The following is a 24,319-nucleotide window of genomic DNA, read 5'->3' on the forward strand; positions in this document are numbered from 1 at the left end:
GAAATGAGGTGAAGAAAGGAAACAAACACATTCTAATTGTTATATGACATCATTACAACAGCATATCTTGAAAGTTAAGTAATTTTCTCAAAGATAGCCAACAGTCATAATTAAGACTGCTTTGTAAAGGAAAAAAAGCCCTACCTAGATTAATTTTTTCAGTGTTAGCCTCTTTCACCATTTGTCAATTATATATTATGTGTTAATATTACTTTATACATTTGAAACAAATTTTTAAAAAATCCACTATTTAATGTGCCTATATGCTGAGTTAGAGGGAAAAATACAAGATAATTACTATTCATAAAATTAGATTATGGTGATAACTGCTTAATTCTAAAGATTATAGAAATGTACACTAAAAATAGGTAAAATTTGGGGGATGTAAATTTTACTTCAATAAAGCTGTTAATAGTAATAATTTAAAGGAACATTATTAATTAAGAGTGTTTCACAAAAAAGTACTCTTTCATGCTGAAAAAATACTTAGCACAAAGATATTTACCATTGCTATTTTCACATTATCTCTAACGTGCATCCTATCAGTATCCTTCTCAGGAACTGGATCGGAGCTGTCCAAGTATGCCAGCAAGCCTGGGGGCTAAAAACAACAAGAAAAAAACAAGATATACAATCCATTTTCAAAACAACTGCACACACAAAATCTAGCCTTCAAACACCAAATAAATTAATACGACGACTTAGCTGGAATGGGCAAATTTAATTCAGACGATCACTGTATCTACTACTGTGGGCAAGAATCCCTTAGAAGCAACGGAGTAGCCCTAATAGTCAACAAGAGTCCGAAATGCAGTACTTGGGTGCAATCTCAAAAACAAAAGAATGATCTCTGTTCGTTTCCAAGGCAAACCATTCAATATCACAGTTATCCAAGTATATGCCCCAAACAATAATGCTGAAAAACTTGAATGGTTATATGAAGACCTACAAGACCTTCTAGACATAACACCAAAAAAAAGATGTCCTTTTCATCATAGAGGACTGGTATGCAAAAGTAGGAAGTCAAGAGATCCGTGGAGTAACAGGTAAATTTGGTCTTGGAGTACACAAAGAAGCAGGGCAAAGGCTAACAGAGTTTTGCCAAGAGAATGCACGGGTCACGGCCAACACCCTCTTCCAAGAACACAGAGACGACTCTACACATGGACATAACCAGATGGTCAATACCAAAATCAGATTGATTACATTCTTTGTAGCCAAAGATGGAGAAACTCTATACAGTCAGCAAAAACAAGACCAGGAGCTGACTGTGACTCAGATGAATTCCCTATTGCAAAATTCAGACTTAAATTTAATAAAGTAGGGAAAACCACTTAGATTTGACCTAAATCATATTTCTTATGATTATACAGTGCAAGTGAAAAATAGATTCAAGGGATTAGATCTGATAGACAGAGTGCCTGAAGAACTATGGATGGAGGATCATGACACTGTACAGGAGGCAGTGATCAAAACCATCCCCAAGAAAAAGCAAAGCAAAAAGGCAAAATGGATGTCTGAGGAGGCCTCACAAATAGCTGAGAAAATAAGGGAAGGTAAAGGCAAAGGAGAAAAGGAAAGATACACCCATCTGAATGCAGAGTTCCAAAGAATAGCAAGAAGAGATAAGAAAGCCTTCCTCAGTGATCAATGAAAAGAAATAGAGGAAAACAACAGAATGGGTAGGACTAGAGATTTCTTCAAGAAAATTAGAGATAATAGGGAATATTTCATGCAAAGATGGGCACAATAAAGGAAGGAATGGTATATGGATCTAATAGAAAAAGAAGATACTAAAAAGAGGTGGCAAGAATATACAAAAGAACTATATAAAAAATGACTTCATGACCCAGAGAACGATGATGGTATGACACTCACCTACAGCTAGACATCCTGGAGTGTGAAGTCAAGTGGGCCTCAGGAAGCATTACTACAAACAAAGCTAGTGGAGGTGATGGAATTCCAGTTGAGCTATTTCATATCCTAAAAGACGATGCTGTGAAAGTGCTGCATTCATTATGCCAGCAAATTTGGAAAACTCAGCAGTGGCCACAGGACTAGAAAAGATCAGTTTTCATTCCAATACCAAACAAAGGCAATGCCAAAGAAAGTTCAAACTACCACACATTACACTCATCTCACATGCTAGCAAAGTAATGCTCAAAATTCTCCAAGCCAGGCTTCAACAGTACATAAACTGTGAACTTCCAGATGTTCAAGCTTGATTTAGAAAAGGCAGAGGAACCAGAGAAAAATTGCTAACATCCGCTGGATCATCAGAAAAGTAAAGGAGTTCCGGAAAAATATCTACTTCTGCTTTAATGAATATGCCAAAGTCTTTGACTGTGTGGATCACAACAAACTGTGGAAAATTCTTCAAGAGATGGGAATACCAGACCACCTGACTTGCCTCCCAAGAAATCTGTACGCAGGTCAAGAAGCAATAGCTAGAATTGGACATGGAACAACAGATTGGGAAAGGAGTATGTCAAGGCTATATACTGTCACCCTGCTTATTAAACTTATATGCAGAGTACATCATGCAAAATATGTCGGGCTGGATGAAACACAAGCTGGAATCAAGACTGCCAGGAGAAATATCAATAACCTCAGATATGCAGATGACACCACCCTTATGGCAGAAAGGGAAGAAGAACTGAAGCGTCTCTCAATGAAAGTGAAAAAGGAAAGTGAAAAAGTTGGCTTAAAACTCAGAAAACTAAGACCATGGCATCAGTCCCATCACTTCATGGCAAATAGATGGGGAAACAATGGAAACAGTGAGAGACTTTATTTTCTTGGGCTTCAAAATTACTGCAGATGATGACTGCAGCCATGAAATTAAAAGACACTTGCTCCTTGGGAGAAAAGTTATTACCAACCTAGACAGCATTATTAATAAAGCAGAGACATTACTTTGCCAACAAAGGTCCATCTAGTCAGAGCTATGGTTTTTCCAGTAGTCATGTATGGATGTGAGAGTTGGACTATGAAGAAAGATAAGCACCAAAGAATTGATGCTTTTGAACCGTGGTGTTGGAGAAGACTCTTGAGAGTCCTGTGGACTGCAAGGAGATCCAACCAGTGAATCCTAAAGGAAATCAGTCCTGAATATTCATTGGAAGGACTGATGCTGAAGCTGACACTCCAATACTTTGGCCACCTTATGGGAAGAACTGACTCACTGGAAAAGACTGGGAAAGTCTGGAGGCAGGAGAAAGGGACAACAGAGGATGAGATGGTTGGAAGGCATCACCTTCTGGATGGACATGAGTTTAAGCAAGCTTTGGGTTTGGTGATGGAGAGGGAAGCCTGGCATGTCTCAGTGCATGGGGTTGCAAAGAGTTGGACACAATTGATTGACTGAACTGAACTGATGATTTAGCTACTGAGGATAATATTTATTATATGATAACTCCTTTGATTAGTATATTATATTAAAAACAAACAGATAAACTAAAAAAAAAAACACACCCAATCCTTGATTGTATAACCAACTTATCAATGAAGTTTTATTGGGTAAGAATATATATTCAACTGACTTACCAAAATGCGTTTCAACAAGTTTGTTGCAGTTGCATTATCAGCTGTCCAGAGTCCGACTAAATGTCTACTTAGCTGTCTGAAAAAAGCAGACGTTGAGAAAGGTTTGCTGCTTTATCTCAGCTAGAACAAAAAGGAATTTTTAAGAACAACATATCATGTAAGAAATAAGACTACAGTTAAAAAAAAAAAATTCTACCTACTCAATACTCTGTAATAACCTATATGGGAAAATAAAAAAGAGGGGATATATATATATAACTGAGTCATTCTGCTGTACATGGGGATCTAACACAACACCCTAAATCAACTATACTCCAATAAAAATTAAGGAGAAAATCATTCTGATGTTAAATACTGAAAATTAATATTTTAACTTGAGATATATGAGTTAGGGAAACAATTAGACTTGATAATATAAACAGTTTGTATTACAAGTCCTGCTATAGTGATCACATCATTCTGGAATTCTTTGGAATTCTGAACATGAACAAAAGTCAACTATGTTCTAATACATACTTCCTGACAAGGTCAGAGATAGAAAATATTTTCAGTTTTGAAGTCTGAACAAAGATTTAAAAAGCATTTTTGAGCTAAAAGAATATTTTGATTCAAAGTGAAAATCTAAGATTCATGTTGAATCTAGGACTTAGTCATTTATTAATCTTAATCCCCATGATGATATCTGTTACCCAGACTAGAAGCTTCTCATAAACTGGGAATACATTTTATTCACCAGAGACCCTTCTATGCTTTGGTAGGGATTCAACTGCCATTTGCAATAAAAATGAGGATGAATCCTGTGAGGGCAATGACCAAATAACCACTTAAGGGCATATATGTTACACTATCACAAGAAAGCAGTTTAATAAGAAAACCCAAACTGTGCTTTGTTCTGCCACCAAAAAAAACCAAAAATCACTGCTAAAACTGTTTACTCTATGTCTCTCTGGAAGCCTATTATAACATACTGAAGTAATAATACATAATTTCCTTCACTGGCATTTGCTAAGTATCGTATCAATGATTCCTAAAAGATTTTAGAGATAAGAGATAACATTTTATAGCAGCAATTTATAAAAGATAAAGCAATGCAAATGATAAATAGTATTTCTATTATAATTTGACAGTTTTTCAATATTGTTACTGATCACAGTAGGGAATGCAACTGATTGATTAATAAAAAGTAAAACAAACAGGAAAGGGCTAACATAGGGGTTTAATGGAATAAGATATTAAACAGTCTCTACTATGTTTTATCTTAGCAAAAATATAAGGCAGTACATCAAGGAAATAACCTTCTTTTAATATCTTTTTGTTTTCACAGGCAACACTGAAGACTACTTTATGCCTAGTATTTTCAAGTAAGGGGTGCAGATAGCTTCACATAATAGTAAAAACAGAAACCTACTGGCAGAGCAGCATACAACAGTAGCCAATAACCAAACATAGGTGATAAATAAATGAAATTTATGTTTCTATAATAAAGTAAGCATAAATCAGCAATTTACACTATTATTTCAAAAAGCCAAAAAGAACATGATTAAAATATTACATCAGGAATTATAAAGAAAAATTAAAAGAGCTGGAATTCATACAGCAGGGAGTAAACAGATTTGTGTGTTTCCTCATATCTGGAGGAATTTTATAAAAAAGATGATTTGCCTAAAGGAAAATTGTTTAACTGCAAGAGATTTAGGATAGGCTTGATTGGGTAAGGCTGGCTAGATAATGAAGTTTTCTTATTCTTAGAGTAACTAACAGACCAAAGTTATTTAAAAATCACTAGGTGAGTCATCTACATACGAGATAGCCAGGAGGAAATGTAAGGAGAAATGCCCTGGGGACACGTGGTTCTAGTTTCGTAAGCTACAAAGCACTCTTTTCCATGTTCCAGTCCCATGACTATGTGGTGTAGAGCTTGATGAGCAGAGAGTGGGGGGAAAAAAGCAGCTTTATTTTTTTCCTCCCCAGTTATGCAGGGACAGGGACAATGATCTTTTGGGTACAATCTTTCCATAAGGAAAGGACAAGAACTAGGTGAATCAAAAGAAAATGACATCTGTGTAATCCAAACGCTGTTTTATGTAATATCTGAACCCCTTCTCTAAACAAGTTAACTGATAACAAATTAAATTTAACCTACCTATTTGTAAGCATCCTTTGATCTGAGCTTATTGTAAACATCGCAGTATGCAAGTGTCGAGGTAAGGCACCTTCACTTAGGGCAAGCTCCTGCATTTTTGTAGCAATTTCTTTGTCACCTTCCTTTGGAAAAAGGGTAAGATGATCCCTAAAGCAACAATCTAAAGCAAGCTATTTTAATTTTGTTAATTTTACATCTCTAGATAAAATAATTATTCAGTATACAATGTAATAAAAATTAAATATGCATCTCCAATTTTCCAAAAATAACATAGGTGAATAATAAGTCATTTAAAAATATTATTTGCCTTTGGAGTAAGGTTTTAATGTTCCAAGATGTAGTTATCTCAGGAATTATACATTAACTTTAAAATTAGGTTCATTCCTTGAGTATATATCAGCCAATGAAGGGGAGAGGTGACTTACAGAAATCAGTAACTCCTACCAAAGGCATCTGCAAACGTGCTTGCTCTTGTTGATAAAGATATATTCACTTTTATGGTGAATACAATTCTTTATTTTTTTAAAAAAGACTGATGTGATGTTGAGGTAGTTCTTTGTATTCTTATTTCACTCTGATTATTTAGACTTACTTTCACAAAAGGGTAGGATAGATAGGACTACTAATCAAAGATAAACAGAGCTATGAATTAAGCAAGCCTGTGATATTTAAGATGTGTGGAAAAAGTAAAAATACAATGTTAATGAAAAAAAGTACAAGTATATAGTATAACTGAAGATTCAGAAGTATACAAATGTACATGCAGTATGAATATGTACATATATCATTTGATACAAATGAATGTAGTATGTATATAAATATACATAGTAAGTGTATGTACATATATAATTTTGAACATGGTCTGAGAGGAAATTCACCAGAAAACTAACAGCTGTTGTCTCTGGATGGTAAAAATACAGGTGATTTATTTCTTCCTTGTGTTTTTTCTGAAAAATCCAACACTTCTTAAGAAGATCATACACTGCTTTCACAATCAGAAAATAGCAACTTAAGATACTTCCCAGGATTTCGGTGTAAATTTAAAAAGCCTCCCTTATACAGACACTGCTCTAGTAACTGGCTAGGAATCTGACACCTGTGGCTTGCATTGAAGTCAAAATGGCCTTTTGGTTATATCTGGCATTCATTAAATATTTCTGAATGAATGGCAATATATTAATGGATCAAATCCAGGAAGACTCTTTGGTATGGTCTCATGGTCCTAACTGTCCTTGGCGACTTCAAGCTCTGTAAGTGAGAGATGTGGCATTTACTTTGGAACCTAATATTAAGCATAGAACCCATTAGCTGGGGGACAATTCACTTTTATTTCATGTATACACTAAAAATGCAAATAAACTTTGATGTTCCAACCAATCTAAGTCTATATATAATTTTCAATAGCTGTTTAACAGTATACTAATACTGTGCTTATTATTTAGCTACTTGTTATATTTATGAACTATAATGGCAGAGTTTTTTGACAAAGGGCACTCTTACATTTTATCCAATTATGACAACAAAAGTATATAAAAATTCAAAAGCCATTAGACTGATATTGTAAACATCCAGTATGTAAATTCATATTAATAGCCACAATCTCGTCTTCTAAAAAATATCTATCTATCTATTTATACAAAGTTGCTCAGTTGTATCTCACTCTTTGCGACCCCAAGGACTGTAGCCTGCCAGGCTCCTCTGTCCATGGAATTCTCCAAGTAAGAATACTGGAGTGGGTAGCTGTTCCCTTCTCCAGGGGGTCTTCCCAATTGAGGGATCAAACCCATATCACACAGGGCAGGCGGCTTCTTCACCATCTGAGCCGCCAGGGAAGCCCAAGTAAACTGGAATGGGTAGCCTGTCCCTTCTCCAGGGGATCTTCCCAACCCAGGAATCGAACTGGGGTCTCCTACATTGCAAGCAGATTCTTTCTTTCCCACCTGAGCTACCAGGTGATAAGGCTAAAGCAACTATCCTGAGAAGCAAGAGTTCCTGTCCAACAATATCATGTCCTCATCTCTGGGGCTTAAACATATATGCAGGTTAGCATGAGGAAGTTTTTGTTACAATATTTATTTAATACTGCTTGGCTATAAACTAACTCCATTAATAGATTTCTATATAGACTTAGTACCTGAATGAAGTTTCAATACCATCACCACTACCATCCGCAAAAGAGAGGAAGAGAAAGAATGCTAACTTTTCTTTTAAAATAAAACAAATAATGGAGGACCAGAAAAATTCATTTGCTCTAAATCTACTTACTTAAGAACTTTTAAGTTCTTAGTTTATTCTTGAAGGATTGTTGTTACAACTAGTTTAAAAGGAATATAAACATTTAAAATTACTTTTCTTACCCAGAAATACTGCATATTTCCCATAAAAGACTGAAAGTAACTTTGTCAGCCCAAGTTAAAATAGCCAATTAACATTCAAGTAAGTTGAACTTTCAAAATTGTTTTCTCACCTCTATTATTGCCTTCATAACCAATCCAGCTCCCTTTATAATTGCCATGGAAGGATGCTTTAAAATAGGGAGAAAAAAGTATCACAGAATAAAAGAGTTTTATTCCAACATATTTAGGGGTTGCTCTTAAGAGGGATACACAGTTTTATGTAAAGTATTAAGCCATAAAATTGAAAGTGAAACCCTTTCACCCTTTCAAGCCATAAAATTAATAAAAAGCTACATCTCAAAGTCAGTTCACAGTCTGGTTTAAAAATTTTAGGTATTCTTTTAATATAGCTTTACAGATATTAAAAACAAAGAGTTTACAGAAGTAGAAACAGCTAGCACTAATGTGAATAATTATATATATTCTACTTATTGGAATGATAAATATCAAATAATTATGATATTAACATAACAGAAATAGACATTTATAAATATAAATATCATATACACACATGTACATAATAAACATGATGGCATTATATGAAATAAATGTTTTCAACTGCTCATGAAAGGCCCTGCTAAAGCTCACCTTAATATTTGGAAATTTATAAAGAAAAGAGGACTTTGAGATGACCACAGGAAAAAATTTAGTTTTTCACTACTTTTAAGATGGAAAAGATGGGCAACAGAGTCAAATACTGATCAAAAGCCATCAATAGAGCTCTATGTGAAACACCAAGAAATCAGTGACATATTCTAATATGATAACATACTAGGCTGTATTTATTTAGATTACCACAGAAGCACATATACATTATTTTAAAAATAAACTGACTGAAAAGTGGTTCTTGCAGATTAGTTGTTACCTGATAAAAGTGTAAGCTCTCACCTGAAAGAGTTTAAAGAGTGTTCTTCCATTGGATGCTACCATCTCCAAGAGCATATCGAACTGCTGCCCCTCTGTTGTCTCACTATATGGAGCACACAGGGCAAAAGTAAGGAAGTCCAAGAGTGAACTAATAACTAGGGCACCAGTCCCATGATCCTGAAACAAAGTAACATATTACCTTGGCTTAGTACAGAGAGCTTCACTTAAAACACAGCTAATAATGGTGTTTTTCCTGTTATCCTATTATGTTAGAAGTAAACATTTAATTTCCCAAAATGAGTTTTAAAGTGCTCTCAACATGAGTACTACTCAAAGCAGTACTTGCTTTACTAATGTAGTATATCTAGTGCTTATCTCAAAAAGAAAACAGTTAAAATTCAGTCAAATTTCAAGAAAATAACCAAGACTCCTCAAACAGGCATGACAAATGTTAATGTATACTTGTATAAAAGGCAATCTTGGATAACACCCGCAAAGCTCTAGCAATCTGTTCATATTCCTTCTAGATGTTATAGACTGCCCAGCTCCAAAACTGTTACCCAATGATTGAGGAATAAAGATTTTATTAGCCTTTTTTAAAGCAAATTATTTCATAATGACATCTTTAAAGTGAGTAGAAAAGTAAAAATCTGGGATATAACTAAAAAGTTAAAGGCTTTGCAATTTATCCTTTCCTAAATAATTAAATAGTCTTAAGACACTATTTTATAGTAATAAAATAAGTAAGTGAACAAGTTGAACTGTAAACCAATACTGAAATGAGGGCCACAATTTAAAACAAAACAGAACAAAAACTGTCCATGTTGTACTTCCAGAATATCTTCAATCTGTATGGTATCACTCATTAAGACAAATTTAACTTTAACTCACCACATGGGAATTAAATTTCTCCAGTAAGTTTTCCAGAAACTTCTTTGAAGAGAGAAGAGAAGCTTTGTTTAGCTGTTCTTGTCTTAAATCATAGTCATCATGCATGGGCTATTGATTAAAAACAGTGATAAATTCATAAGCAGTTGCATCACATAAAATTTATTTATGAAGAGTACTCACTGAACAACTGAAAGAACTAAAAACCACATCCTTTAAGTTTAAGGCAGAAAGGAAACTTGTGATAAGCAGGAGGAAATGATTTCTCCTGGGTCTGATGAGACTGTGGATAATTTGCCTAACAAGTAAGGGTAGATAGTACTGCATAGGGTACTTTTGAGAGAATAAGTCACAGATCTCCCTCTTAAAAAGCAAATAACACCCATTCTTTTTAGTAAAAAGCAAATAACATCTCCCCCAATTTTATAATATAAATTTGAAATGATAAACTTAGCATTTTAAACTAAGTACTAATATTAGCAGCAAATACTTCCTTGTCTCAAGATGATTCTCTTTTGACAGCTGGAATAAGCTAAGAGCATAAAAAGGATTCTAGCATGATAGTTAGGAGTAAAGATAATGCTCTAGGAAGCATAGACTTCAGCAGTTGTGGCTTGCGGGCTCCAGAGAGTGTGGGGTTCAATAACTGTAGAGCACAGACTTAGCTGCCCTGTGGCAGCTAAGTGGAATCTTCCCTTTCCAAGGATTGAATCGAGTCCACTACATTGGCAGGCGAATTCTTAACCACTAGATCACCAGGGAAGTCCTTCACTAATTCTTTAATGGAATACTTTTAATAAAGATAATAAAATCCACTTTGGGGAATAAATGCAAGGTTTTATACAAGTGATTTTATACAAGGTTTTATACAAGGGCTTCCCTGCTGGCTCAGACAGTAAAGAATCCACCTGCGATGCAGGAGGCCTGGGTTCATTCTCTGGGTTGGGAAGATCCCCTGAAGAAGGAAAGGGCTACCCACTCCAGTATTCTTGCCTGGAGAATCCCATGGACAGCAGAGCCTGACGGACTACAGTCCATGGGGTCTCAGAGAGTCAGAGGTGACAAAGCAACTAACACATTCAAGTGATTACTTATGCTTAATGTATACCACTAAGTCTGCCTAAAATACTTACTATAAGGAACGTATACTCCACACAAAATTGAAATAAACCAAAAATTTCAAAGTTTTACAGCTTTCTCCCCACAACAAGCTGTCAGCAACTTAGAGTTTTACCTCTAAAACCACTTTCAAATGTGCCTTTAGTCCATCCTACTTCAGCACTTCATTTCTTACATGATAATTTGCTCTCCGTGCCTCTAACTTGACCTCTAATCTATACTTCACATACCATCCATGAATTTTCTAAAATTCCACAACTGACATGATTCCACGTGATTGCACAAATCACTCCTCTGTTGAAAAAAATCAGTTGTTCTTTCCTATAAAGCATACAAAACTAGCTTCCTTGATACAAAAGGCTTTTTATGACAGTCTCTGCACACATCTCTAACTGTAACTCCTAAACCTGTGTGCCCCCATTCATACGTTATGATCCAGTCATATTCAATTATTTTTTGCTTCCCAAATAAACTTTTGCATAGGCTAATTATTCTTCCTGACTCTTGAGAAACCTGTATACAGGTCAGGAAGCAACAGTTAGAACTGGACATGGAACAACAGACTGGTTCCAAATAGGAAAAGGAGTATGTCAAGGCTGTATATTATCACCCTACTGATTTAACTTATTTGCAGAGTACATCATGAGAAACCCTGGGCTGGAGGAAGCACAAGCTGAAATCAAGATTGCCAGGAGAAATATCAATAACTTCAGATATGCAAATGACACCACTCTTATGGCAGAAAGTGAAGAAGAACTAAAGAGCCTCTTGATGAAAGTGAAAGAGGAGAGTGAAAAAGTTGGCTTAAAGCTCAACATTCAGAAAACTAAGATCATGGCATCCGGACCCATCACTTCATGGCAAACAGATGAGGAAACAGTGGAAACAGTGGCTGACTATTTTTCTGGGCTCCAAAATCACTGTAGATGGTGACTGCAGCCATGCAATTTAAAGACGCTTACTCCTTGGAAGTAAAGTTATGACCAACCTAGACAGCATATTAAAAAGCAGAGACATTACTTTGTCAACAAAGGTCCATCTAGTCAAGGCTATGGTTTTTCCAGTGGTCATGTATGGATGTGAGAGTTGGACTATAAAGAAAGCTGAGTGCAGAAGAATTGATGCTTTTGAACTGTGGTGTTGGAGAAGATTCTTGAGAGTCCCTTGGACTGCAAGGAGAGCCAACCAGTCCATCCTAAAGGAGATCAGTCCTGGGTGTTCATTGGAGGGACTGATGTTGAAGCTGAAACTCCAATACTTTGGCCACCTCATGCAAAGAGCTGACTCACTGGAAAAGACCCTGATGCTGGGAAAGATTGAGGGTAGGAGGAGAAGGGGCAAACAGGATGAGATGATTGGATGGCATCACCAACTCAATGTACATGGGTGTGGGTGGACTCCAGGAGTTGGTGATGGACAGGGAGGCCTGGTGTGCTGTGGTTCATGGGGTCGCCAAGAGTCGGACACGACTGAGCGACTGAACTGAATTATTCTTCCTTAGGAAAGTCTTCTCGCAACTAGAAAATATCTACCTGCCCCTTAAGATTCAGATCAAGTTTAACATATCCCATAAAGACTAACGTAGAACCTTTTATCTTCTCATCACAAAACCAGAATCAAGTGCTGCTTTTTAGGGATCCCATGGCCCCTACTATGTATACAGTTATATACACATGCCTACCTTACTAGACTGCCAGCAATTTCAGGGAGGAATTTTGTCTTAACATCTTGGTATTTCTTTTTGTAAACAGCACAGTGCCTAGTTTATAGGCTATGCTAAACAAATGTTTATCTGAATAAGTAAATGGCTGTAAGAGCAAGTTAGGAAATATTGAAACAATAAAATCTAGGTTTGTGGAAATTTAAACCATCAGTCACTTAGAATCAGCTTCCTTGAGAAAAACATTAGTACTTACACACATGAGGGCACAGAGCATATCAACAGCTGCATGGATTACTCCATTGTTGCTCCTCTTGAGTGCTTTTACTACCTTCACTCCAAGACGCTCCCGAAACCTCATGGGACAAAACAACAGTGTATAGTAGCAACAGCAGAGCATCATTCCATTATTTTATTATAAAAACATAATATAGTAAGTTATTTTAGGTTTCCACTACATTACTACAGCAATTAAATATTCTGAATTCCATATCTAGAACATAACAGTTTTCATAATTTTTTTTCTTTTCATGGGGGGCTTGAAGGTTGATTAAAGCTAAAAGGCTTGAATTTGAACTTCCCATTCAAATTCACTAAAACAAGAGTCAGTAATATCATGGGTGAATGTATAAATACGAGTCAGCAATATCATTCCCATTCATTCATCTTGCTTTTTTATAACTACTATTTCACCATATTAAAAAGTAACAAGTTTAATCAGATATAATGAGGTAAATTTGTTGATTATTTGCTATTTTGACTTTTTCAAATTCTTATTAAAAGAAAAAAAAATTAAGGCAACTTACTTTGGAAGCTGAGTAAAAGCTAGAAAACCAGCTTTGGAAGCCACAAGCCTCCTCACAGCCTGGAACTGACTCTCAAGTTCTGCATTTGAAGCAACAACATCCCCTTCTTGGGACAATAATGCCGTTATGGCATTATTGATCAGTTTTTCTTTGTTTTCTGAGAAGAGACCCTAGGTGAGGAAGAGTATTTCAAAAGAGTTTCTATACCAAAAATTAATGACAATGATCAAATCATGATACAATTTGTCTTACATCCTGCGTCACTGCATGCAGAACTCCACTATATGAAATGTTAGCGTTGAACCTGAACACAGCATCTGCAAAGTTGCCATCTGTAAGGAAATGAATGATTCAAAACGATTTAGAGGTCTGCACTATATTTATTTATTATTAAGTAGATGGATGGAAATGAAATTATATTTAAATCAATACTTACTTGGAGGTGTAGCCAAGAATCTGAGATGAAGGCTCTCTACCTCCTCATCGACAGGCATGCTGAGTAACCCCCATCGCTGACCTTTATGAGTCGATGTCATTTTTACACAAACGTCTCGGTTACCAGAGGCTCTTACTCCATCTAGCAAACTTGCTAATAAGGAATCTCTAAGCCAAGTTAAAAATAAAAAAGGTTTTAGGGTTGATAATCTAGGGAGATTTTCATTTAGAAAGCAGCATAGGCCCTTTAGAAGGTAACCTGCTCAGGGGGGCACCCTGGGTACCAGGGAAATATTAAAGAGAAGTGGCAGGAGAGAACCTGACATCCAATACTATATCTTCACTTTCCTGTTTAATATCATATCCAAATTACTAAAGGAATGGATTGTTAACATTTTCCTCTTGTTTTCTAATTTTAAGATTATCTTTAACAGTTTTACTGAGAGATAACTTAGAAATCACAAAAGACATTCTTAAAATGTAGAGTCTGGTAATTTTTCAAAAATTTATACAGCTGTACAATCATTACCATAATCCAGCTTTTATACATTTCCAGCACCCCAAAAAGTTTTCTTGTGCCCATTTGCAAAAAACTCCCTAGCCTCAGGCAACCATTTATCTGCTTCTTTCTCTACAGTTTTACATATTCAAGAAACTTCATCAAGAGAATAAAAAGACAAGCCACAAGTTGCGAATAAATATTTACAAAAGACATATCTGAAAAAGGACCATTACCCAAAATATACTAAGAACTCTTAAAATTCAACAATAAAAAGAATAACCCAATAAAAAAATGATCCTGCAGCCTGGGTGGGAAAAGGGTTTTGGGGAGAATGGATGGCTGAATCCCTTTGCTGTGCACTTGAAACAATCACAATTTTGTTAACTGGCTATACCCCAATACAAAATTAAAGTGGAAAAAACAAGGAAAAAGAATGATCCAAAGTCCTGTATGATGCTTTACATTATAAAACATCAGGAAAATGCTAATTAAAACAAGATACCACAACATTAGTGTTAGAATGGCCAAATCTGAAATACTGACACCACCAAATGCTGATAAGGATGTGGAGAACCAGGAACTCTCATTCACTGCTGGCTGGAACACACAATGGCAGAGCCACTTCAGGAATACAGTTTGGCAGTTTCTTATAAAACTCAACTAACTCTTACCATATGCTCCAGTGACTACATTCCTTTGTATTCACCTAAAGGAGTTTAAAACATAACCACACAAAACCTGCACACAGGTTGTTTTACCATGTGGTAGTTGCACTGAGCGTATTTTTATCAAAGTAACTTGTTACCATTATCCAAACAATTTAAGAATGAAAGTGAAAGGTATAATTTTTAAATATTTAAAAAGTGTAAGTTTCAGAAACATACTTTATTTTCCATCCTTTGATTTAATATCAAGTAACCATATTTATGGTTTTTCCAGAGGTCACGTATGGATGTGAGGACTATAAAGAAAACTAAGCATTGAAGAATTGATGCTTTTGAACTATGGTGTTGGAGAAGACTCTTGAGAGTCCCTTAGACTGCAGGGAGATCCAACCAGTCCATCCTAAAGGAGATCAGTCCTGTGTGTTTATTAGAAGGACTGATATTGAAGCTGAAATTCCAATCCTTTGGCCACCTGATGCAAAGAGCTGACTCATTGGAAAAGACCCTGATGCTGCAAAAGATTGAGGGCAGGAGGAGAAGGGGACGACAGAGAATAAGATGGTTGGATGGCATCACTGACTCAATGCACATGGGTTTAGGTGGACTCCCGGAGTTGGTGACAGACAGGGAGGCCTGGCATGCTGCGATTCATGGGGTCACAAACAGTTGGACACGACTGAGCAACTGAACTGAACTGAACCATTTTTATACTCTTTCAAAACTTGAAAACTAAATGAAGGATATTTCAAACACGCAGCAAAATAAAGTTGTCTTTTCCTTCATTACATTAAATTTATCTTTGTTTTTCCTCTTTGATGAAGCACTTTGCCTTGCACATACTAAGATCTCAAAAACTAGATGAATTTAAAAAAGATACCTCTCTGTTGAAGAGTATTTCCGTATTTGGCCTTTTATAAATTCAATGGTAAAAAGCTGTGGATTTTCTGAGTCACAAACCAATGCGAACACCTAAGGAACACAAGAAACAAGTTCCATGAAAGATGTTACTTTTATGGTATTCCATTAGAAAAACTACACATCATTTAGTTGACAAAAGTCAATATTTAAAAACATAACTTGGTTATAATATCAGAATTTAAGAGCTGCTTAAAAGTCTCATTCACGTTTTCATATAATACTTAATAAATTAAGTTTTCATTATATACTTGAAAAACAAATTTTGCAATATTCATTGTTCTAAGATCAATAAATACAATGAAAAATTAAATACAGATTGTTTCCTATTCTTTAGGCCTAAAAAATATAAAAACAGAAAGAAAATTATTCTAATATATCAACAGGAAGAAATCTCATTTAAACTATTACTGAAACTTACTTCTCCTAAGGGCTTCAATGTTGCAATATTATAGGTTGCTGGATCACGTTCTACTAAACATGTTTCTGTAAGCGCTAGAATTCTTTTTACAGGTTCCTTCAAACAAAATTGAAATATATTAAAAAATTATTGAAGAAAAATGTCAAAATCAGATGAACAAATTTTTACTTTTAACATATAAGCTTACCGAATGTCTAGGTGATATTTTCTGGACTATAAACTCTGCTAAAGATGTGATGGATTCATCAGTGCTGTATTTGCCAAATCGAAGGTTCAAATATTGCTCAAATTCTAAAGGCTCTTTTCTGATCCGCAATGAAATACCTATATAGTTGCCAGCATGATCTATTGCACTTTTGATGATTTCTTCTCTTTGCTCTGATGCAAATAAATGCTGCATAAATTTTGAAATTCAAAATGTTAGGGTTGAAATAATTAAAATGTGACCATAGTCAATCAACTCATAGGCAAGTGCCTGAAGGAGCAATTCTAGGAGGAAAAAAGGTAGACCTTATCAGAAGTAAATAAGCAGTATGTTGTGGCTGACCATTAAATTAAAATCAAAGTCTGAAATATAAAGCCTTGCAAATAATCACTGAAAGGAAATTATCTCATAAATTCTCAGAGTCTGGTTCTCATTCCTGTGTGGAAAACAGCACTCTGGGGCTCCAAAAAAGGCCCCAGGAATCCCAGCCAAGTCCAATGGAGGTGCTGGGTACTATGGTGGACAGAATTCCAGTTTCAACTAAGGTAGCTCTGACTTCATCTGTTTTTATACAATGCTTTCTTGCAAGATTACCTTGAAAAATGCTTAAATGCTAACCAAGTCACTGGCCTATGAATATTACAAACCAACCTCCAGAGTGTATTAAGGATAAGGTATTGCTACTTGCATGTGACACCTGGAGGCCAAAAATGCCGTGAAGGGCAGGATAGGAGAATCCCACAAGAAAGACCTGTCCTGCCCAGAATGCCATGAACTACCCTGTTGAGAAACACTGGATCAGATCATGTTTTAAAACCTGATTTCATTTCCAACAGCTTATCTCAGTCACTATGGATGCAGAAGATATCAGTTTCTTGAATGAACCTGTTATGGTCTCATATCTGTAGTGAATCGACTCATTTTAGCTCGTGTTTTTTAAAAAGCAGACAGTATGCTTAGCTTCCTGCCACTCAAATGGTGGTCCAAGTACCAGTAAAGTCAGCATCACCTGTGAGCCTGCTAGATGTATAGCATCTCAGTTCCAACCTCAATCCTACGGAATCAAAATCTGAGAGTGAACAAGATGCCCCAGCTGATATGTATGCACCTTCAAGTCTGAGGCACACTGCCACATACAATACTATGAATAAACGTGTTCCCAAACTTGCCTGAATGTTCAGCTCAATTCTGGAGTTTTAAAAATTGCCATTGCTAGGCCTCCCATTATATTAATTGAATCAGTATCTTCAGAAAATGAGCCAAGGGCACAATGGGTTTAAGAAAACTCTCTAGGTGATTACAATGTGAAGCCAAGTTAAACCCATGGACCTATATATTAAGGCTACCAAGTTTGACGTCAGCTGTCATTTAATAAGTAACGTGAAAAAATTAAACTGCTTGATGCCAAAAAAGCAATAAAACATGTTGGCAATTGAGGAGTGTCATAATTCTTATCCTTAATGTTTACCTTACACATTGGTAGGCTAGATGAATTAATGTCATTCTGTTAAGATCTGTGAAGCCATATTACTGTAATTAGATGTTTTCTACCAAGAGGTTAATCATTATAAACTTCTACCACACAGGAAGGAGACAAACCTTTGGGCAGCACTATGACAGGAGGTTTTAGGCTGCTTTAGGGTGGGAAAGGGAACGGGATTTTCTCTTGGATCATTCATTTTTTGGGTCTAGACTCAGTGGTAACAAAATGTCTATATGCACATTCCTAGATGAGTGACACTAGGATGGTACCCATCATCTGGGTAGAGTGAGGATGGGACAAGGCCTATGACTCTGAAGAAGCTAACGTGTTTTGTAAATCAGATCGTTCACCCCATCCATCATTCTCTTTTATTTTTGCTATACTTAGCCTCTTGTATGGAGAAGGCAATGGCACCCCACTCCAGTACTCTTGCCTGGAAAATCTCATGGACAGAGGAGCCTGGTGGGCTGCAGTTCATGGGGTCGCGAAGAATCGGACATGACTGAGCAACTTCACTTTCATTTTTCACTTTCATGCATTGGAGAAGGAAATGGCAACCCACTCCAGTGTTCTTGCCTGGAGAATCCCAGGGATGGCAGAGCCTGGTGAGCTGCCGTCTATGGGGTTGCACAGAGTCGGACACAACTGAAGCGACTTAGCAGAAGCAGCAGCCTCTTGTATATCCAAAAGACTTGCCCTGGTTCTGCTATCCAGGGATGGATAATTTATCTACAGAACACTAAATCTTGGGAGTAGTGTTCCCAGGATATTAAGGTAGCTACAGGATTTAAAATCTCAAGAGAAAGGATTCTGAGAGTAAGTTCAGCTGAGCCTCTCCATCTGGACATTCAAATGCTCATCTCTGAGGTATGGGGTTTAATCAAGAAAGGCAGGATGTTTCTTATAAAAAAAAAATGGTCATAATCTATAGCTCTGTTTCTACTGCCAATTAAAAAACAGGGTCTCAGCACCTTAACAGGTTTCTGTTGTGTCCCAAAATTTACATGTAACTCAGAATTTCAAGACAAAAACATGCAATGAACTCCAAATTTGAATTTTCAAAGTCTATTCAGATTTCAGATTACAAATAGCTGGGCAAAGGAAAGAAGACTATAAAAAAAGAACTTTCAAAGAAAGTTCAGAAACTTTCAAGTAACACATTAATACTAATGAAAATAAAACTGTGATCACTGTTTATTAAATATTAAGTGACATACTGTGCTAAGAATTTTACATAAAGTATCTCATTTGATCAAAAAACCTAAGACATACACATATTATTCTCCACATTTTAGAGAGCTACAAATTGGAATTCAAGTTGAGGTCTACCTGATACCAAAGCCTGCACTCAAAATACCATACTTCCTTCCAGAGGACTCAAAGGAAATTTCAAAATTAAGTGTAAAAACTCTGCTTTCCTTCAAATGGTCATGTCTCTTTTAAGATAACTTTTTAAAAACACTACTTACCAATCTACTAAATCCTCCATAAAGTATACAAAACCCTCCTTGATAATCAGAGAGATCTACAAAGCCTTCAATATTTCTATAGTCATAGGAACAGAGGACTCTGTTTGTTGCAGGGTTAATCTGGTCAAAGCCTCCTGGCGTTACTTCCAAAATGACAGGTTTTCTTGTATCACTCCAATGATGCTTATAGCAGTTATATCTCTGCAGAGAAAAATAATAATACTTTTAAACTCATATTTAAGGTTACCATAAAACGCCATTACATCTAATGTATCACTCATTGCAGGAAAAAAAACAACAAAAAACCCCAAAAAATCTATAATATTATAAAATTTTAGAGCTACTAATCAAATTCTTAAAGACATTTTTACTTTGGCCATCTGGAGGTTTATGTTTATTCAATTAAAAATGTTTAGGCTAACTAAAGACAGTATCATATCAGTTGAGTTGCTCAATTGTGTCTGACTCTACGACCCCATGAAGAGCAGCACGCCAGGCCTCCCTGTCCAACATCAACTGCAAGAGCCTACCCAAACCCATGTCCATTGAGTCAGTGATGCCGTCCAACCACCCCATCCTTTGTCGTCCCCTCCTCCTCCTGGCCTCAATCCTTCCCAGCATCAGAGTCTTTATCAGGTGGCCAAAGTACTGGAGTTTCAGCTTCAACATCAGTCCCTCCAATGAACACCCAGGACTGATCTCCTTTAGGATGGACTGGTTGGCTCTCCTTGCAGTCCAACAGACTTGGACTCGAGAGTCTTCTCCAACACCACAGTTCAAAAGCATCATTCTTTGGCGCTCAGCTTTCATTATAGTCCAACTCTCACATCCATACATGACCACTGGAAAAACCACAGCCTTAACTAAACGGACCTTTGTTGACAAAGTAATGTCTCTGCTTTTTAATATGCTGTCTAGGTTGGTCATAACTTTCCTTCCAAAATGTAAGCGTTTTTTAATTTCATGGTTTCAATAACCATCTGCAGTGATTTTGGAGCTGAAAAAAATAAAGTCTGACACTGTTTCCCCATCTATTTGCCATGAAGTGATGGGACTAGATGCCATGATCTTAAGTTTTCTGAATGTTGAGCTTTAAGCGAATTTTTTATTTCCTCTTTCATTTTCATCAAGAGGTTCTTTAGTTCTTCACTTTCTGCCATAAGGGTGGTGTCATCTGCATATCTGAGGTTATTGATATTTCTCTCAGCAATCTTGATTCCAGCTTGTGCTTCTTCCAGCCCAGAGTTTCTCATGATGTACTCTGCATAGAAGGTAAATAAGCAGGGTGACAATATACAGCCTTGACGTACTCCTTTTCCTATTGGGAACCAGTCTGTTGTTCCATGTCCAGTTCTAATTGTTGCTTCCTGACCTGCATATAGGTTTCTCAAGAGGCAGGTCAGGTGGTCTGGTATGCCCATCTCCTTCAGAATTTTGCAGTTTTTTGTGATCCACACAGTCAAAGGCTTTGGCATAGTCAATAAAGCAGAAGTAGATGTTTTTCTGGAACTTTCTTACATTTTCAATGATCCAGAGGAAGTTGGCAACTTGATCTCTGGTTCCTCTGCCTTTTCTCAAACCAGCTTGAACATCTGGAAGTTCACGGTTCACGTATTGCTGAAGCCTGGCTTGGAGAATTTTGAGCATTACTTGACTAGCATGTGAGATGTGTGCAATTGTGCGGTAGCTTGAGCATTCTTTGGCATTGCCTTTCTTTGGGATTGGAATAAAAACTGATCTTTTCCAGTCCTGTGGCCACCGAGTTTTCCAAATTTGCTGGCATATTGAGTGCAACACTTTCACAGAGTCATCTTTTAAGATCTGAAATAGCTCAATTGGAATTCCATCACCCCCACTAGCTTTGTTCATAGTGATGCTTCCTAAGGCCCACTTGACTTCACATTCCAGGATGTCTGGCTCTAGGTGAGTGTGAGTGATCACACCATTGTGATTATTTGGGTTGTGAAGATCTTTTTTGTACAGTTCTTCTGTGTATTCTTGCCACCTCTTCTTAATATCTTCTGTTTCTGTTAGGTCCCTACCATTTCTGTCCTTTATCGAGCCCATCTTTGCATGAAATGTTCCCTTGGTATCTCTAATTGTCTTGAAGAGATCTCTAGTCTATCCCATTCTATTTTTTTCCCTCTATTTCTTTGCACTGATCAGTGAGGAAAGCTTTCTTATGTCTCCTTGCTATTCTTTGGAACTCTGCATTCAAATGGGTGTATCTTTCCTTTTCTCCTTTGCTTTTCACTTCTCTTCTTTTCACAGCTATTTGTAAGGCCTCCCCAGACAGCCATTTTGTCTTTTTGTATTTCTTTTCCATGGGGATGGTCTTGATTCCTGTCTCCTGTACAATGTCACAAACCTCTGTCCACAGTTTATCAGGTACTCTGTTTGTCAGATCTAGTCCCTTAAATCTATTTCTCACTTCTGCTGTATAGTCATAAGGGATTTGATTTAGGTCATACCTGAATGGTCTAGTGCTTTTCCCCTCTTTCTTCAGGAGAAAGTGTATAAGGAGTTCATGATCAGATCCAGTCAGCTCCTGGTCTTTTTTTTTTTTTTGCTGACTGTATAGAGCTTCTCCATCTTTGGCTGCAAAGAACATAACCAATCTGATTTCACTGTTGGCCATCTGGTGACGTCCACGTGTAGAGTCTTCTCTTGGGTTGTTGGAAGAGGATGTTTGCTATGATCAGTGCATTCTCTTAGCAAAACTCTGTTAGCCTTTGCCCTGCTTCATTCTGTACTCCAAAGCCAAATTTGCCTGTTACTCCAGGTGTTTCTTGACTTCCTACTTTTGCATTCCAGTCCTCTATAATGAAAAGGACATTTTTTTGGGGTGTTAGTTCTAAAAGGTCTTGTAGGTCTTCATAGAACCGTTCAACTTCAGCTTCTTCACCATTACTGGTAGGGGCACAGACTTGGATTACTGTGATATTGAATGGTTTGCCTTGGAAACGAACAGAGATCATTCTGTCGTTTTTGAGACTGCATCCAAGTACTGCATTTTGGACTCTTTTGTTGACTATGAAGGCTACTCCATTTCTTCTAAGGGATTCCTGCCCACAGTAGAAGATATAATGGTCATCTGAGTTAAATCCATGCATTCCAGTCCATCTTAGTTCACTGATTCCTAGATGTAGATGTTCACTCATGCCATCTCCTGTTTGACCACTTCCAATTTGTGTTGATTCATGGACCTAACATTCCAGGTTCCTATGCAATATTGCTCTTTACAGCATCAGACCTTGCTTCTATCACCAACCACATCCACAACTGGGTGTTGTTTTTGCTTTAACTCTATCCCTTCATTCTTTCTGGAGTTATTTCTCCACTGATCTCCAGTAGCATATTGGGCACCTACCAACCTAGGGAGTTCATCTTTCAGTGTCCTATCTTTTCCTTTTCATAGTGTTCATTCTGGCAGAATGTGGTCCACTAGAGAAGGGAATGGCAAACCACTTTACTATTCTTGCCTTGAGAACCCCGTAAACAGTATGAACAGTATGAAAAGACAGTGTATCTTTTTAAAATTAACAAAGGTTTTAGTTGTGAAACAATTTAAGTCACCCTCATGCAAATCTTAAGGGAAATCTTAAACAGAAGTTATTCTGAAGGAGTTCCATTGGAGAAAAGATTTCAACTTTTGTCGATGGATTCTTTTAATCAAGTTAGATATGGAAAAAAGCTAAGTCACATTTCAGGGCTTTTAGGGTATTTAATTTAAACAACTCAAGCTAGTTCAATATATCAATGTAGATATTTTTCTTGTTGTTGTTCAGTTGCTCAGTCGTTTCTGACTCTGCGACCCCACAGACTGCAGCAAGTCAGGCTTCTCGGTCCTCCACTATCTCCTGAAGCTTGCTCAAATTCATGTCTACTGAGCTGGTGATGCTACCTAACCATCTCAGGCTCTGCTGCTCCCTTCTCCTCTTGCCTTCAATCTTTCCCAGCATCAAGGTCTTTTCCAGTGAATCCACTCTTCACATCAGGTGGCCAAAGTATTACAGATTCAGCATCAGTCTTTCCAATATTCAGGGTTGATTTCCTTTAGGATTGACTGATTTGATCTCCTTGCTGTCCAAGGCACTCTCAAGCATTTTCTCCAGCATCACAATACAAAAGCATCAGTTCTTCAGTGCTCAGCCTTCGCTATGGTCAAACTCTCACATCCCTACATAACTACTGGAAAAATCATAGCTTTGGCTATATGGACCTTTGTCGGCACAGTGATGTCTCTGGTTTATAATATGCAATCTACGTTTGTTATAGATTTCTTTACAAGGAAAAAGCATCTTTTAATTTCACTGCAGATGTCATCGCCTACAGTGATTTTGGAGCCCAAGAAAATAAAATCTGTCACCACTTCCATTTTTTCACTTTCTATTTGTCATGAAGTGATGTAGATTTTTTTTCTATACACATAAAAAAGCTGAGGCCTCAGTCTGACTGTAGGCTTTTCTAAATACACACCACTGGGATGTCATCTTTAGAAGTTTGATCACATTAGCAAGTAAAATTTGATTTAGGTAACTGGTGCTAGTTGTGTTTGACTCTTTGCAACCTCATCAACTGGAGCCTTCCAGGCTCCTTTGTCAGTGGGATTCTCAAGGCCAGAATACTCAAGTAGGTTGCCATTTCCTTCTCCAGTGGTCTTCCCAATCCAGGGATCTAACCCACATCTCCTATGTCTCCTACATTGGCGAGCAGTTTTTTACCACTAGTGCCATCTGGGAAGCTCTATTTAGATTACATTCCTTTATAAATTAAAGAACTTAGTATCAGAAATAATT

The 24,319-nt window shown here is 36.8% G+C and overlaps 1 protein-coding gene across 1 annotated transcript in view; it reads right to left on the reverse strand.

The window, feature by feature from the left end:
- Positions 1-24,319, reverse strand: part of LOC120860378 (dnaJ homolog subfamily C member 13-like) — a 155,661-nt gene that overhangs the window by 80,313 nt on the left and 51,029 nt on the right. The window contains exons 6-19 of the mRNA XM_040236179.1: positions 19,521-19,721; positions 16,551-16,757; positions 16,364-16,459; positions 15,905-15,996; positions 13,862-14,028; positions 13,678-13,757; positions 13,426-13,595; positions 12,876-12,975; positions 9,844-9,951; positions 8,974-9,129; positions 8,157-8,213; positions 5,690-5,811; positions 3,547-3,622; positions 506-601 (exon numbers count right to left, since the gene is read on the reverse strand). Coding sequence (XP_040092113.1) covers positions 506-601; positions 3,547-3,622; positions 5,690-5,811; positions 8,157-8,213; positions 8,974-9,129; positions 9,844-9,951; positions 12,876-12,975; positions 13,426-13,595; positions 13,678-13,757; positions 13,862-14,028; positions 15,905-15,996; positions 16,364-16,459; positions 16,551-16,757; positions 19,521-19,721 — 1,728 coding nt within the window. The remainder of the gene's footprint in view (positions 1-505; positions 602-3,546; positions 3,623-5,689; positions 5,812-8,156; positions 8,214-8,973; positions 9,130-9,843; positions 9,952-12,875; positions 12,976-13,425; positions 13,596-13,677; positions 13,758-13,861; positions 14,029-15,904; positions 15,997-16,363; positions 16,460-16,550; positions 16,758-19,520; positions 19,722-24,319) is intronic.

The sequence above is a fragment of the Oryx dammah genome, unplaced genomic scaffold (genome assembly GCF_014754425.2).
Source record: "Oryx dammah isolate SB20612 unplaced genomic scaffold, SCBI_Odam_1.1 HiC_scaffold_11058, whole genome shotgun sequence".
In the NCBI taxonomy this organism is placed as follows: Eukaryota; Metazoa; Chordata; class Mammalia; order Artiodactyla; family Bovidae; genus Oryx; species Oryx dammah.